The sequence below is a fragment of the Bos taurus genome, chromosome Y, assembly GCF_002263795.3.
Source record: "Bos taurus isolate L1 Dominette 01449 registration number 42190680 breed Hereford chromosome Y, ARS-UCD2.0, whole genome shotgun sequence".
Lineage (NCBI taxonomy): Eukaryota > Metazoa > Chordata > Mammalia > Artiodactyla > Bovidae > Bos > Bos taurus.
The window spans coordinates 55,836,319-55,850,487 of record NC_082638.1 but is presented as its reverse complement, the minus strand read 5'-3'; the positions used below and the strand labels follow the sequence as shown (position 1 = coordinate 55,850,487).

The window sequence follows — 14,169 nt, the reverse complement described above, 5'->3', positions numbered from 1 at the left end:
CCATTCCAATCTGTCTATATAGTTAATATTGAGATAGTCAAGGCATGAAAACAGTTGAAAATTACGTTGCTAAAACACTCTACAGATTATACGTATAGCAGAGCTTTCAAACTTACAAATAACATGAAATACCAAAATAGGCTGTTACTTTTCCTTTCGCCACCTCTCTCGTTCTCTCTCTCTCTCACACACACACACGCACACATACTTTTTAGTGCTAAGACAACTGTATGAAAAACAGGTAATATATTTTTAAATAACATCTCAATATTCAAACAAAACTATACTTCATGTATTTAAAACAAAAACACATAAATTACGCATTGGTTTCTCTGTATTTATTATTGAATAATGCTATAGTTGAATTTTTTGTTTTTAATGGAGTTTATAACTTTGAAATACTTGCTTCAGACTTACTTAAAGTAGACTTAACCGGGTTTTTTTGACCTCCTACTTTTAGATTTGGGGGGTGATGGTTCAGAATCAGATGCGTTCACAGTAATGGATGCTACTTCCACCAATCCTGGTTGAAGGGGTTCCAGTGATACCTGAATAACAACTTTTGTTTCAGGAGGTAATCCTTCTAGCTGCTTAGGCTTCTTAAACATTTGATGACACTGGGTCTTGTGCTCCCTTTTCTCTTTACAAGTTAAAAATTGTAGCCGACATTTGGAACACTGGTGAAAACGCTTTGCCCAGTGCTGTTTATAATGACATATGTATAGTGCTTCAGTTTTAAAAATTTGGAGACAAAAGGGGCAAAGTAAATTCTTAGTGTTACCATGGTATGCTCTGAAATGTGCATCCACATCTGCAAAGAATGATGATCTGTAACTGCAAACCTGGCATACATAGGGCATTTCACCAGGCTTATGATTATCTTTCATGTGCTGTAAGAGAATCTGATCTGCCTCAAAGGACAATTCACAGATTTTACAGACTGTGCAGGGCTCCTGGGAAGTGTGGACACTTTCAATATGACAGTGCAGCTGGAAGGGCGTAGGAAACTGGCGGTGGCAGTGCTGGCAGGTGGTGTGGTATTTCCAGCTGTCACCTCTCAGCCTCTCAAGTTCCAAATGGTGCTTCATGTGATTCATAAACTCAACATTTTTTAGAACCTTCAAGCAGCTGTGGCATTTAAAGGCTGTGTGAGTTTTTGGTTCTGGCTGCCCATCTCCTATATGCTGTCCATAGTAGAAGTCACGAAGTAACACAATCAGATTGCCTTCTGTGGGATCAGCAAACTTATTTTGACTTGATACACTTGGAAAGTCAGTTTTTGTCAATACATTTCCCCCTACAGGACTTACAGGCTTGCAATGAACATTGTCCTTTGGAAAAGCTGTTGGACAAGGTTCTCCACTCTGAACATGGCTTAATGAGTTATGAACACTGTCTGGTGTGCTTTGCTGAGTAGTCACTGTATGAAAAGTACCTGAAAGGGACAAAGCTAAAGAATGTTCTCCTATAACTCCATCACTGAGTGTAGGCCTTTTGGGACTTGTGCTATTTGTTTCAGAAGTGGAAAGTCGCTTTGATACACGAGGACTTTTATCCATATCTCCTGCAGAAACTGCTGTTTCTACTGGATGCTGCAATGAACTTGTGAAGGTAATCAAAGGAGAACATAACTCTGAAAAGCTATTAGGCATTATTTGTGGTGAAATATTTTTAGAATCCGCTTTGGACAAAGGCTCAATAATAATAGGACTATCTGTTGATCTTGATTCAGAGACAGAAAGTGGCAAGACAGTCTTTGCTTCTGATGTAGGAGTCACATGACTAACAGGCTGTAATTTCTGAGCATTATCTTTCCTGAAGTGACCACACCTATTTCTCCTTGAACAAGAACCTGGGGTAACTCTGTTCAGTATGTTTGAAATGACTGGTTTTGAATTTGAGGTCATCCCAACAAAGATCACATCATCATCCTCATGTACATGTTCCACTCCAACCAAGATGAGTTCAGCATCTTCATCATTTACTAGTTTGGTTTCTCCCTCGCTTTTCTGTGGTTCTGGCTCTTGTTCTTCTTCACATGACATCCATGGTGGTTCCATATTTTAAATACTTTTTTGTTCTTGGAGGGTGTGACCACAAGTCCCAGTGCTTCCTTTAAATAAACTGCCACCTAGGTATAAATATACTACATATTAGTTAAGTACAGAAAAATGTGCTATTTGGTTATCTCCAAAACTCTATGGTAGTTATAAACACCCTTATCTTACAAATAAAGATACTGAGCATCAAAGAGACTAAATGAAAGATGAATAACCTATGACTACAAGTCTACATGACTCAAGAATAATAGCTTTGTTCCATGTTGATTTTAATCTCTTCTAAGTAAAAAAAAAAGAAAGAAAAAGAAAAAACCGAATACCACCACTGATCATTAGGAGAAATCACATGTAAAGCACGAGTATTTTTACAACTGCACTATTGTACAGTGTTTAGAAACATGGACTTTGGAGTCAAAGAAGATTAAGCTGGAATTCTAAGTTAATCACACACCAGCTGCATCTTTTTGGGCAAATTTATAACTTTTAAATGTGTTTCCGCACCTTAAAGACAAACATGCTTATTTCTTAGACTTAAGGTTAAGCTCTTTTTAAAAAGCGTCAGCTATTTAATGGCATCTTGTTTTGTAGTAAAATTGGAAAAAAAGTTATCTTAAATGCACATTACAACTGATTCACACATACTAATTTCATAAATGTTAATACAGAAAATAGGTAGCAAATTCAAATATAAAGTATCTATACACAGTTAACAAACAGCATAATTCAATGTCAAGCACTTAACACAGGCCTAGAAAATTGAGAATGAACTCTCTTGATAATCTCACCCCCAAACCACACTTATACATCCTAAATTTCTTCCTCTAATCCTGACTAAACTTAAATCCAACAATGCTTCATCCTTCATTCCACATTTCTCTTCCCCACATATCAGGCAAAGTCATGACAGTATTTCACTAATACCAATATCAGACAGAGACATCAAACACACACACACACACACACACACACACACACACACACACACAACGGATATTCTGTATGAATACAGATGCAAGAGTCCTCAACAAAATACTTGCAAACAAAACCTAACAACATATAAAAAAGATTATATACCATGATCACGTGGGATTTATGGAGGTATGCAAAGTTGGTTCATTATATGAAAGTCAATCGACATTATGCCATTTTAACACAATAAAGGACAAAAAACACATCTGCCTGCAGAAAAAGCATTTCCCTGAATCTAGCACCTTTTCATAATAGGGGTTAAAGTAAACCACTTAATAACTAAGAACAGAAGAGAACTTTCTCAAAGGGTACCTGTAAATGACCCACAGCTAAATCATACTTAATAATGAAACAATGAAAGCTTTCCCTATAAGATTGGGAACAACATAAGGAAGTCTATTCCACACTTTGGTTCAATATTATACTGGCAGTTCTATAACCAGAGCAATCAGGTAAGAAAAAGGAATTGTTGTTGTTGCTTAAAACAAACAAACAAACAAAAAAACAGCCTTCAGAATGGAAAGGAAAAAGTCAAAGTATATTGGAGATACCATACTTTTATATATAGAAAATCCCAAAGAAACCACAGGTATTAGAATTAATAAAAAGCTTGAAGAATATAAGATAAATATTTTAAAAGTCAATCACATTTCTATACAGTAGCAACAAATGTTCTGAAAATGAAGTCAAGTAAACACTTGACTCTACATTAGCATTAAAAATAATACTTAGGATGTCAGAAAGAGAAAGACAAATATCATATGGTATCACTTACATGTGGACTATAAACTATAACACAAATGAACTTATCTGTGAAACAGAAACAGACTCACAGACATAGTGAGCAGACTATGTGATTACCAAGAGAGGAAGGGTGGGGGAGGCATAGATTGGGAGCTGGTGACTAGCAGATGCAAACTATAATGTTAATATATAGAATAGATAAAAAAAGATCCTACTGTGTAGCACAAGGAACTATATTCATAATTTGTGATAAACAGTAATGGGAAAGGATATGAAAAAAATTGTTCGTGCATGTGTGTGTGTTTACATATGAAGGAAAGGAAAGGTAAAAGGAAGGAAAGGAAAGGAAAACTCTTGGCAAGTATGTACAGAAACTGGACCTTGTGTGTTATGGATAGATTTTAAAATGGTGCAACTGCTACAGAAAACAGTCTAAAGCCTCCTCAAAAAATTAAAAATAGAACTACCACATGATTCATCAATTCCACTTCTGAATATAAATTCAAAAGAAGTTAACATGGGGTCTTGAGATATTTGCATAGCCATGCTCAAAGCAGCACTAATCACAACTAAGAGGTGGAAGCATCTAAACATCTATCAAATGTGATACATACATATAATGGAATATTATTAAGCCATATAAAGGAAATTCTGCCCCAAGCTACAACTTCATGATCACTTAAGACATCAAGCCAAAGGAAATAAGCCAGTCATAAAAAAGACAAAAGTGTATGTTTCCACTTATACGAAATATCTAATATAGTCAAGCAATAGAAAGGAACAAAGTGGAATGATGGAGTCCAGGGTCCATGGAAACAGGGAAGAAAAGAGGAGTTGTTGTTTAATGGGACAGGTGATGGGTACAGAGTTTCAATTTTGCAAGATGAAAAGGTGTAGAGATCTATTTCATAGCAATGTGATAAGGAATTCCATGATATTTCAGAGGTTAGGACTCCAAACTTTCCTATTAGGGGCCTGGGTATGATTCTCAACCAGGAAACTGTCATTTAAGCTGCATAGAACAGCTAAAAAAATGACAACAACAACAACAAAACAACACTGTGACTCTGTGTGTGTGTGTGTGTGTGTGTGTGTACTTGTGTGAGTTGCTCAGTCGTGTATGACTCATTGTGTCCCCATGGACTGTAGCCCACCAGGCTCCTTTGTCGATGGGATTCTCCAGGCAAGAATACTGGAGTGGGCTGCCATTTCTTTCTCCAAAAAGGCTGATGAAATTGTGTGAAATACTTAGCACGTAAAAATGGTTAAACTGGTAAAAATTTAAGTTAGATGTTTGGTTTTTTTACAACAATTAAAAAAAAATCTAACAACCAGGAAAATAATTTGAATGGACTTTTCACCAAATATGATATGCAAATGGCCAACAATCACAAAAAATACTGCTTAACATGATTGAAAGTGAAAGAAAGTGAAGTCACTCAGTCATGTCCGACTCTTTGCGACCCCATGGATGGTAGCCTATAACGCTCCTCCATCCATGGGATTTTCCAGGCAAGAATGCTGGAGTGGATTGTCATTTCCTTCTCCAGAGGATCTTCCCAACCCAGGAATCGAACCCAGGTCTCCTGCATTGCAGGCAGACATCTTACCTTCTGAGCCACCAAGGAAGCCCGTAACAAAATGTAAATCAGTCTCAGTGAGATACTACTTCACACCTATTAGGTTGCTGCTGCTGCTAAGTCGCTTCAGTCCTGTCTGACTCTGTGCGACCCCATAGACGGCAGCCCACCAGGCTCCCCTGTCCCTGGGATTCTCCAGGTAAGAACACTTGAGTGGGTTGTCATTTCCTTCTCCGATGCATGAAAGTGAAAAGTGAAAGTGAAGTCGCTCAGCCGTGTCTGACTCTTAGTGACCCCATGGACTGTAGCCCACCAGGCTACTCCATCCATGGGATTTTCCAGGCAAGAGTACTGGAGTGGGATGCCATTGCCTTCTCCTACCATTAGGTTGGCTGTAATCAAAAAGAGGAATAATAACAAGTGCTGCAGAGGATGTGGAGAAAAGGAATCTTCATATATTGTTGATGTAATTGCTGTAAAATAGTACAATCACTTTGGAAAAGTGGTTTGTCAGTACCTCAAAAATTAATATAGAGTAGCCATATGATCCAGAAATTTCACTCTTTTGTATATATCCATAAAAAATGAAAATGTTGAGTCCATGCAAAAACAGTGTTCACAGCAACATTATTCACAATAGCCACAAAGAATACACCATCCAAATATTATCCATTAGTTGATGAATGGATAAATAAATGGTGGTATATGCTCACAATGGACTACAGGTAAGCCACATACCATATTGATATACCATATTCAGCCATAAAAAAAAAATGTGCTGCTATACAGCCAAGAAATGGATGAATCTTGAAAATACACAAACTAGGGGACTTTCCTGGAGATCCAGTGTTTAAGACTCTGCACAGGTTCCATCCCTGGGCTAGGAACTAAGATCCCACATGCCACATAGCTAGATAAATAAATATTTGAAAAGAAAACATGGCATCTGAATAAAGCCAGACACAAAGGTCACACATTGTATCTGGAAGAACTTTACATAGAAGAGAAGCAGGAAAGACAAGCATTCTATAATCCAAATGAAACATTTTTTTTCCCCAGGGAGGAGGAAATGAACTGCTCTAATAAAGGCTGCCAATAAATTAAATAAAATAACAACCTCAGGCTCTACTACAAAGCCACAATCATCAAGACAATATGGTACTGGCACAGAGACAGAAATATAGATCAATGGAAAAAAAACCAGAAAGCCCAGAGGTAAACCCACACACCTATGGACACCTTATCTTTGACAAAGGAGGCAAGAATATACAATGGAGAAAAGACGATCTCTTTAACAAGTGGTGCTGGAAAACTTGTCAATCACTTGTAAAAGAATGAAAGCAGAACACTTTTTGGAGAAGGCAATGGCACCTGACTCCAGTACTCTTGCCTGGAAAATACCATGGACAGAGGAGCCTGGAAGACTGCAGTTCATGGGGTCGCTAAGGGTCAGCCATGACTGAGTGATTTCACTTTCACTTTTCACTTTCATGCACTGGAGAAGAAAATGGCAACCAACTCCAGTGTTCTTGCCTGGAGAATCCCAGGGCCTGTGGAGCTTGGTGGGCTGCCGTCTATGGGGTCGCACAGAGTCGGACACGACTGAAGTGACTTAGCAGCAGTAGCAGAACACTTTTTAACACCATACACAAAAATAAACTCAAAATGGATTAAAGATCTAAACATAAGACCAGAAATTATAAAACTCCTAGAGGAGAACATAGGCAAAACACTCTCCGACATACATCACAGCAGGATCCTCTATGACTCACCTCCTAGAGTATTGGAAATAACAGCAAAAATAAACAAATGGGACCTAATTAAACGTAAAAGCTTCTGCACCACAAAGGAACTATTAGGAAGGTAAAAAGACAGGCTTCAGAATGGGAGAAAATAATAGCAAATGTAGCAACTGAAAAACAGCTAATCTCAAAAATATACAAGCAACTCCTGCAGCTCAATTCCAGAAAAATAAACAACCCAATCAAAAATGGGCCAAAGAACTAAATATACATTTCTCCAAAGAAGACATACAGATGGCTAACAAACACATGAAAAAATGCTCAACAATCACTCATTATCAGAGAAATGCAAATCAAAATCCACAATGAGGTACCATGTTATGCCAGTCAGAATGACTGCAATTCAAAAGTCTACAAGCAATACATGCTGGAGAGGGTGTGGAGAAAAGGGAACCCTCCTACACTATTGATGGGAATGCAAATTAATACAGCCACTATGGAGAACAGTGTGGAGATTCCTTAAAAAAAATAAGAAAAAAAAAAAAAACCTGGAAATAGAACTGCCATACAACCCAGTGATCCCACTGCTGGGCACACACACTGAGGAAACCAGAATTGAAAGAGACATGTGTACCCCAATGTTCATCGCAGCACTGTTTCTAATAGCCAGGACATGGAAGCAGCCTAGATGACCATCAGCAGATGAATGAATCAGAAAGCCATGGTACGTATAAACAATGGAGTATTACTCAGCCATTTAAAAGAATACATTTGAATCAGTTCTAATGAGGTGAATTAAACTGGAGCCTATTATAAAGACTGAAGTAAGCCAGAAAGAAAAACACCAATACAGTATACTAACACATATATATGGAATTTAGAATGATGTAACAACAACACTGTATGCAAGACAGCAAAAGAGACACAGATGTATAGTGTTTTGGACTGTGTGGGAGAGGGAGGGGAGAATGATTTGGGAGAATGGCATTAAAACATGTATAATATCATATTCGAAATGAATCACCAGTCCAGGTTGAATGCAGGATACAGGAGGCTTGGGGCTGCTGCACTGGGATGACCCAGAGGAATGGTATGGGGTGGGAGGTGGGAGGAGGGTTCAGGATGGGGAATACGTGTACACCCATGACGGGTTCATGTTGATATGGCAAAACCAATACAATATTGTAAATTTAAAATAATAATAATAATAATAAAATTTTTTAAAAATAAAAAAAAAATAAAAATTGACCACTGAGTTAAACATTTGGAATTCACTGGTGACCTTGACAAGAGTGGATTTAAAGGAAAATGAGAGAAATGGAGATAAAAAATTCTACAAACAACTCTGCAGAAGTCCATAATAAGAAAACATAAAATAAAAAAAAGCAGAAGCAGGATGTGTCACAAAAGACAAATTTTTAATGAGAGGTGACATTATAGTCAGTCTGTTTGCTGATGGGAACCGTCCAGAGAAACAGAAAACTTAATCCAGGACAAAGAAGAGACTTGCTAGAATATCACTGAATAAACAAGAATTGAGTAGAAAATGGCAACCCACACCAGTACTCTTGCCTGGAAAATCCCATGGATGGAGGAGCCTGGTAGGCCACAGTCCTGGGGTTTTCCAAGAGTCAGACAGGGCTAAGAGACTTCACTTTCACTTTTCACTCTCAGGAATTGGAGAAGGAAATGCCAACCCACTCCAGTGTTCTTGCCTGGAGAATCCCAGGGCTGGGGGACCCTGGTGGGCTGCTGTCTATGGGATTGCACAGAGTCAGACATGACTGAAGTGACTTAGCAGCAGAAGCAGCAGCACACAAGAAGTGAACACAAGCCAAATAATTTGCTCACAGTAACAAGACTGAGATCATATGCAGAAAGGCTGTCATGGTGGATTAATGGGTATGGTCACCAGCCTTCAAGATGACCCTGTGAATCACATGTCCTGATATTCCCACCCCTATGTAGTTCTCTCTCAAACTATCACAGGGTTGACCTGTGAGACTAAGCAAATACAGAAGTGAAGATGTGTAACGTCTGAAAAAAGACTGCACTTTATAATGGATGCAAGTTCTTTCCTGAATCACTCATTCTGGGAAAAGACAGCAGCCTCCACACGAGCAGCCCCTTGGAGAGGCCCACAGAAGGAGGAACTGAGGCCTCATGAGTACAGCCAAGTAAGAGAACTTACATTGAATAAGCCAAGTTTTCAGAGGTTGCCAAACCAGATAAAAGCTTGACTACCACCTCAGGAGGGACCCTGAGGCTAAACTACCCAACTGGATTCTAGACCAATAGATATCAAGTGTAAGTTTTTTCAAACTATTCAATTTTGAGATAATATGTACAACACAAACAGTTCGAGGTATAATATCATTCACATCATACTTACACACAGAAGAGTTCTCCTATAAATATGGTAAAACTTAAAAAACACAAAACAAACCAAAACACCTAAAAACAGGAGTTGCCTGGCAGTCCAGTGGTTTGATTAGGACTCAGCCCTCTCACTGCCAGGATCCTGTGTTCGATCCCTGGTTGGGGAACTAATATCCTATGAAGCCACATGTTGTGACCAAAACCAAACATGCTGTCAAGTTCAAAGCTGTACCAGCAATAGATAACTATGCAACAGAGCTGTAGGCACAAGTTGCTGGGCATAAAGCTACCTATCATCTTGTTTACTGGCATGAAATGAACTCAGATGCTCCCCCACCCCCATCCAGTGGAGTTCAATTACTTAATGAAATAAAGCTCTTACAGGTGCAAAAATGAGCAAGTAATCCCATGTAAACATGTTAAATCACAACACATTTTCTTTGAATGAACCACTTTATTCATTTGGCCGTGCTGCTTGGCTTGTGGGGTCCCAGTTCCCTGACCAGAAGTTAAATCCAGACCACTGCAGTGAAAGCCAAGAATCCTAATCTCCAGGCCACAAGGGAATTCCCATACCTTCATTACTTTGCTTTTGTAGCTAAAACCTTAGGATATGTGCATTGCCCCATTTTAGCCTCACCAAGTGGTAGGAGTCAGCTCTACACAGCTTAAAACCCATGGTGCTCTTACTTTTTTTTTCTTTCAAGAATGCAGGAGAAAGCAAGCCAGTAGCCTCCCTGCCTGCTTTTAATGTTTCAACTCAGAGAGCTTCAGAGTGACCTGAAACCATGATTGCCCTGAAGTCACCACCCGCAATCAGGGTCAGCTAATCCCCAGGAGAACTCTCTCTCCACAGCAACATGTCAGCCCATGAATGAAAGGAGAAAAACGGAAGGCAAGAAAGACACAACTTTGTTCCTTATTGTAAAAATGTCTGTCACCTTACCTCAGGGGCACATTGAAAACCTGAGTGCCCTTCCCAGGCAGGAGAAGGTCACATCCTGGGGTCGGGCAGAGGGAAAGGTCAGGGTGAGTCACCTCTTCCTGAAACATTCTATCCCCCAGGCCCTACCTGGTCCTACCCTACAGATGCTGACCAGGTGTCTCACACTCAACCAGAGCAAGTGATTGAACTCCTCTTCCCTGAGCTTCTTCCTCCCACCTCCCTTCTCTCAGTAACAAACAAACAAACAAACAAACAAACAAACAAATACCTCATCTGCCACCTTTCCGAACCAAAGGCCTGAATCTCGGGGCCCCCAGGGACAGGGGCAGCCCTGGAGTCCGAGGAGAGGCAGAGCAAACAGGAAAACGACCAAAGCGCCGCGGCAGTGGAGAGGCCACTAGATTGATTTTTTTTTTTTTTTTTTTTGCTGTGCCCGCCTGACTGTGTCTGGTTGCAGAACCGGGTTGGGCCCGAGTCATAAACCCGCGTGAAGATTTGTATATGTGTGTGTGTTTAAATATATTAAGTTCCACAGGAGACCTGGGAGGGGCGGGGGTCTGGGGGCATGACAGGCCCTTTCCGCGAGCTGGCTCGTCCCACCCCTAGGACAGGAAGGCTGCTGGAGAGCTGCTCCCACCCAGACTAGAGAGGGGAGAGGGCGAAAGGGGCCTGGGGCCTGTAGGCCCGGCCTCAAGCTCCCTTGGCCCTCAGAGGCCGTCCCGCCGAGCAAGGCCCCGCCAGATTGGGGATCTGAGAAACCCTTCCCTGGGCACTCTGGCACCGCTTTGGCCGCACCAGGCCCCAGTCCTTACCGGTCCCCGTGGGCGGCGATGCCAGAACTGCCGGCAGCTCACCTGCACCTAAACAGTCCCTGGGTTAAGTCTGAGGAGGCAGGCCCGAGGGAACAATGCCTCCTCAGGCCTGGGACGCCGCTTCAACTGCCGGCGTGTCCGCTGCCAAGGACGATTGGTTGCCAGGTGTTGACGCCTGCAATCGGATTGGCCGCTAGGCCGAGTTCCGCGCATGCGCGCGCGGTGGCCCCCTCTGGAGGCAACTGCTGGGGGCGTAGTCAGGCTGAACCTGAATCTGAAGTGTCTTGGGTCTGTCAAGATTGCGCAGCTCACCAAAGGGGAAAAAAGAAAATAGATTGCACAGTCGCCAGGGCACAGGGCTGAGAACGACCTCCGAGTCTACCAGGGGACTTCAATGATGGTGTCTAGCACTCACAGCCCTCAGGGGTGACCTGCCCCTTGCTTAAGAAACTTGACCTTGACCGTACACCTGGATCTTGAAGCCCCTTCTCTTGGAATTCCATTTTGCTCAATGCAGGGCAGCCTGCCCCCGATTTTGCACAGCTAGAGTGAGCTGAGCCGAGAAGACAACGGCAACCCACTCCAGTACTCTTGCCTGGAAAATCCCATGGACGGAGGAGCCTGGTAGGCTGCAGCGCATGCGGTCGCTAAGAGTCGGGCACGACTGAGCGATTTCACTTTCACTTTTCACTTTCATGCATTGGAGAAGGGAAGGGCAACCCACTCCAGTATTCCTGCCTGGAGAATCCCAGGGACAGAGGAGCCTAGTGGGCTGCTGTCTATGGGGTCGCACAGAGTCAGACGGGACTGAAGCGACTTAGCAGCAGCCTAGTGAGCTGAGAATGAGCTTTACTTCTTTTTCTTTTTCTTTTTTTTTAATTTTAGAGCCTACACTTTTTAATGGCTGAGGAAAACCGAAAAGCATATTATTTTCTGACGTGAAAATTGTGTGAAGTTCAATTTTTGGTGTCCTTAAAGTTGAAACAGGGACTTGCCAGTTCCTTTGGTTATTGTCTATGACTGAAAACTTGATCAATCGTCAAAGATCATATTCGCAAAGCCTAAAATAGTTCTTTTTGGGCCCTTTACAGAGTCTTTTTAAAATGCTCTGTTCTGCTGGAAGTCTCCTAGTAGTCATATGGGGGAATAAAGTCTTGGTTTTGTTACAATATTTTCTTCTCTATTATATTCATTTTTCATTCTTTATTAATTGCATTCCTTCTTATCGCTATAAGTTTGTTCTGTTGCGCATCTTTACAACTTTTTGAGATAGTTATTTGTAACTCTCATTTCTCTTATATGTAATGCTATAAGTTTACTTTAATTTGTTGTTGTTGTTGTTCAGTCTGTCAATCATGTAGGACTCTTTGCAACCCCATGCACCGCACGCAGCACACCAGGCTTCGCTGTCCTTCACTATCTCCTGGAGTTTGCTCAGACTCGTGTCCATTTAGTTGGTGATACTATCCAACCATCTTATCCTTTGCTGCCCACTTCTTCCTGCCCTCAGTCTTTCCCAGCATCAAGGTCTTTTCCAATGAGTTGGCTTTTCACATCAGGTGGCCAAACTATTGGATCTTCAGCTTCAGCATCAGTCCTTCCAGTGAATATTCAGAGTTGATTTCCTTTACGATTGACTGCTGAATCTTGCTGTCCAAGGGACTCTCAAGAGTCTTCGCCAACACCACAGATCAAGAGCATCAATTCTTTGGCACTCAGCCTTCTTTATGATCCAACTGTCACATCCATACATGACTGCTGGAAAAACCATAGCTGTGACCAGATGGACTTTGTCAGCAAAGTAATGTCTCTGTGTTTTAATATGCTGTCCAGGTTTGTCATAGCTTTTCTTCCAAGGAGCAAATATCTTTTAATTCTGTGGCTGCAGTCACCACCCACAATCATTTTGGACCCCAGGAAAATAAAGTCTGTCACTGTTTCCATCGTTTCTCCATACAACTTTAACTGTGTCTCACAATTTTTGCTGCATAGTTTGTTCATTATCATTCACTTCAAGTATATCCTAATATTCTCTTCTTAAGACAAAGATTATATATTGTATGGGCTTCCCTGGTACCTCAACTGGGAAAGAACTTTCCAGCCAATGCAGGAGACACAAGAGGCCTGGGTTCGATCCTGGGTCAGGAAGATTCCCCTGGAGAAAATAATGGCAATCTGCTCCAGTAGTCTTGCCTGAAAATTCCATGGAGATATATATTATGGATTAATGTAGTTAGTGATATTTTCCAAATGAATGGCATTTTAAAAGATGTTTCTTTGTCAATTTCTCATGATTGCATATGGTCAGATCACACAATATAAATATTATTGATCCTTTGTATTTGAAGATTTCAATTCAGTTAAGTGTACCATACTTTAGATTTCCATTCCAGTGAAGTCAAAATGAAGAGGGTGTGATGTAGACAAAATACTTGCAATGTCTAAAATATATATCTGTGAAATGACCTCCATTAAGCCTCACAATTATTCCAGCATCTTTCAGTAGGGTACCTTTAACTAAGTTCCAGGTTTTATGCAAATTTTACCAGCTTTTCCAAAAATGTTCTTTTCCAGTTTCATATTCCCATACAGGATACTGAACTGCATGAGGATATATAGCCAAAAGCTACAGATACCTCCCTTAGTTTACTCTGGTCTATAGCAGTTTCCTAAACTTTCCTTGCTTTACATGACTTTTGACAATTCTCAGGAGTCCTTCAGGGACAGGCATTTTGCACAATGACTCTCAATATGGGTTTGATATGTTTCTCCTGGTTGCACTGGGGTTTATATATTTTTAGAACTATACCTCCAAGGCAAAATATCTTTCTTATCACTTCCCATCAAGGATTCATACTATCAATATGACTTACCACTAGTTCCTCTGCTATAAAGTTATCTCCTTCCCTCTGACATATTCTGTTCTTTAGAAACAAG

The 14,169-nt window shown here is 40.8% G+C and overlaps 1 protein-coding gene across 2 annotated transcripts; it reads right to left on the bottom strand.

Annotated features, from left to right (window-relative positions):
• Positions 1 to 323: 323 nt before the first annotated feature.
• LOC132344526 (zinc finger protein 280B-like) lies at positions 324 to 11,399 on the bottom strand. 2 transcript variants are annotated; one of them, XM_059884212.1, is made up of 2 exons: positions 11,233 to 11,399; positions 324 to 2,131 (listed from the first exon to the last, which is right to left on the bottom strand). In XM_059884212.1, the coding sequence occupies exon 2, from the start codon at positions 2,058 to 2,060 to the stop codon at positions 429 to 431; it is 1,632 nt and encodes a 543-aa protein (XP_059740195.1). In that variant the 5' UTR covers positions 2,061 to 2,131; positions 11,233 to 11,399; the 3' UTR covers positions 324 to 428. The 2 variants fall into 2 exon arrangements, with proteins under 2 accessions (XP_059740195.1, XP_059740196.1); XM_059884213.1 differs by having other exon boundaries at positions 11,275 to 11,399.
• Positions 11,400 to 14,169: the final 2,770 nt, after the last annotated feature.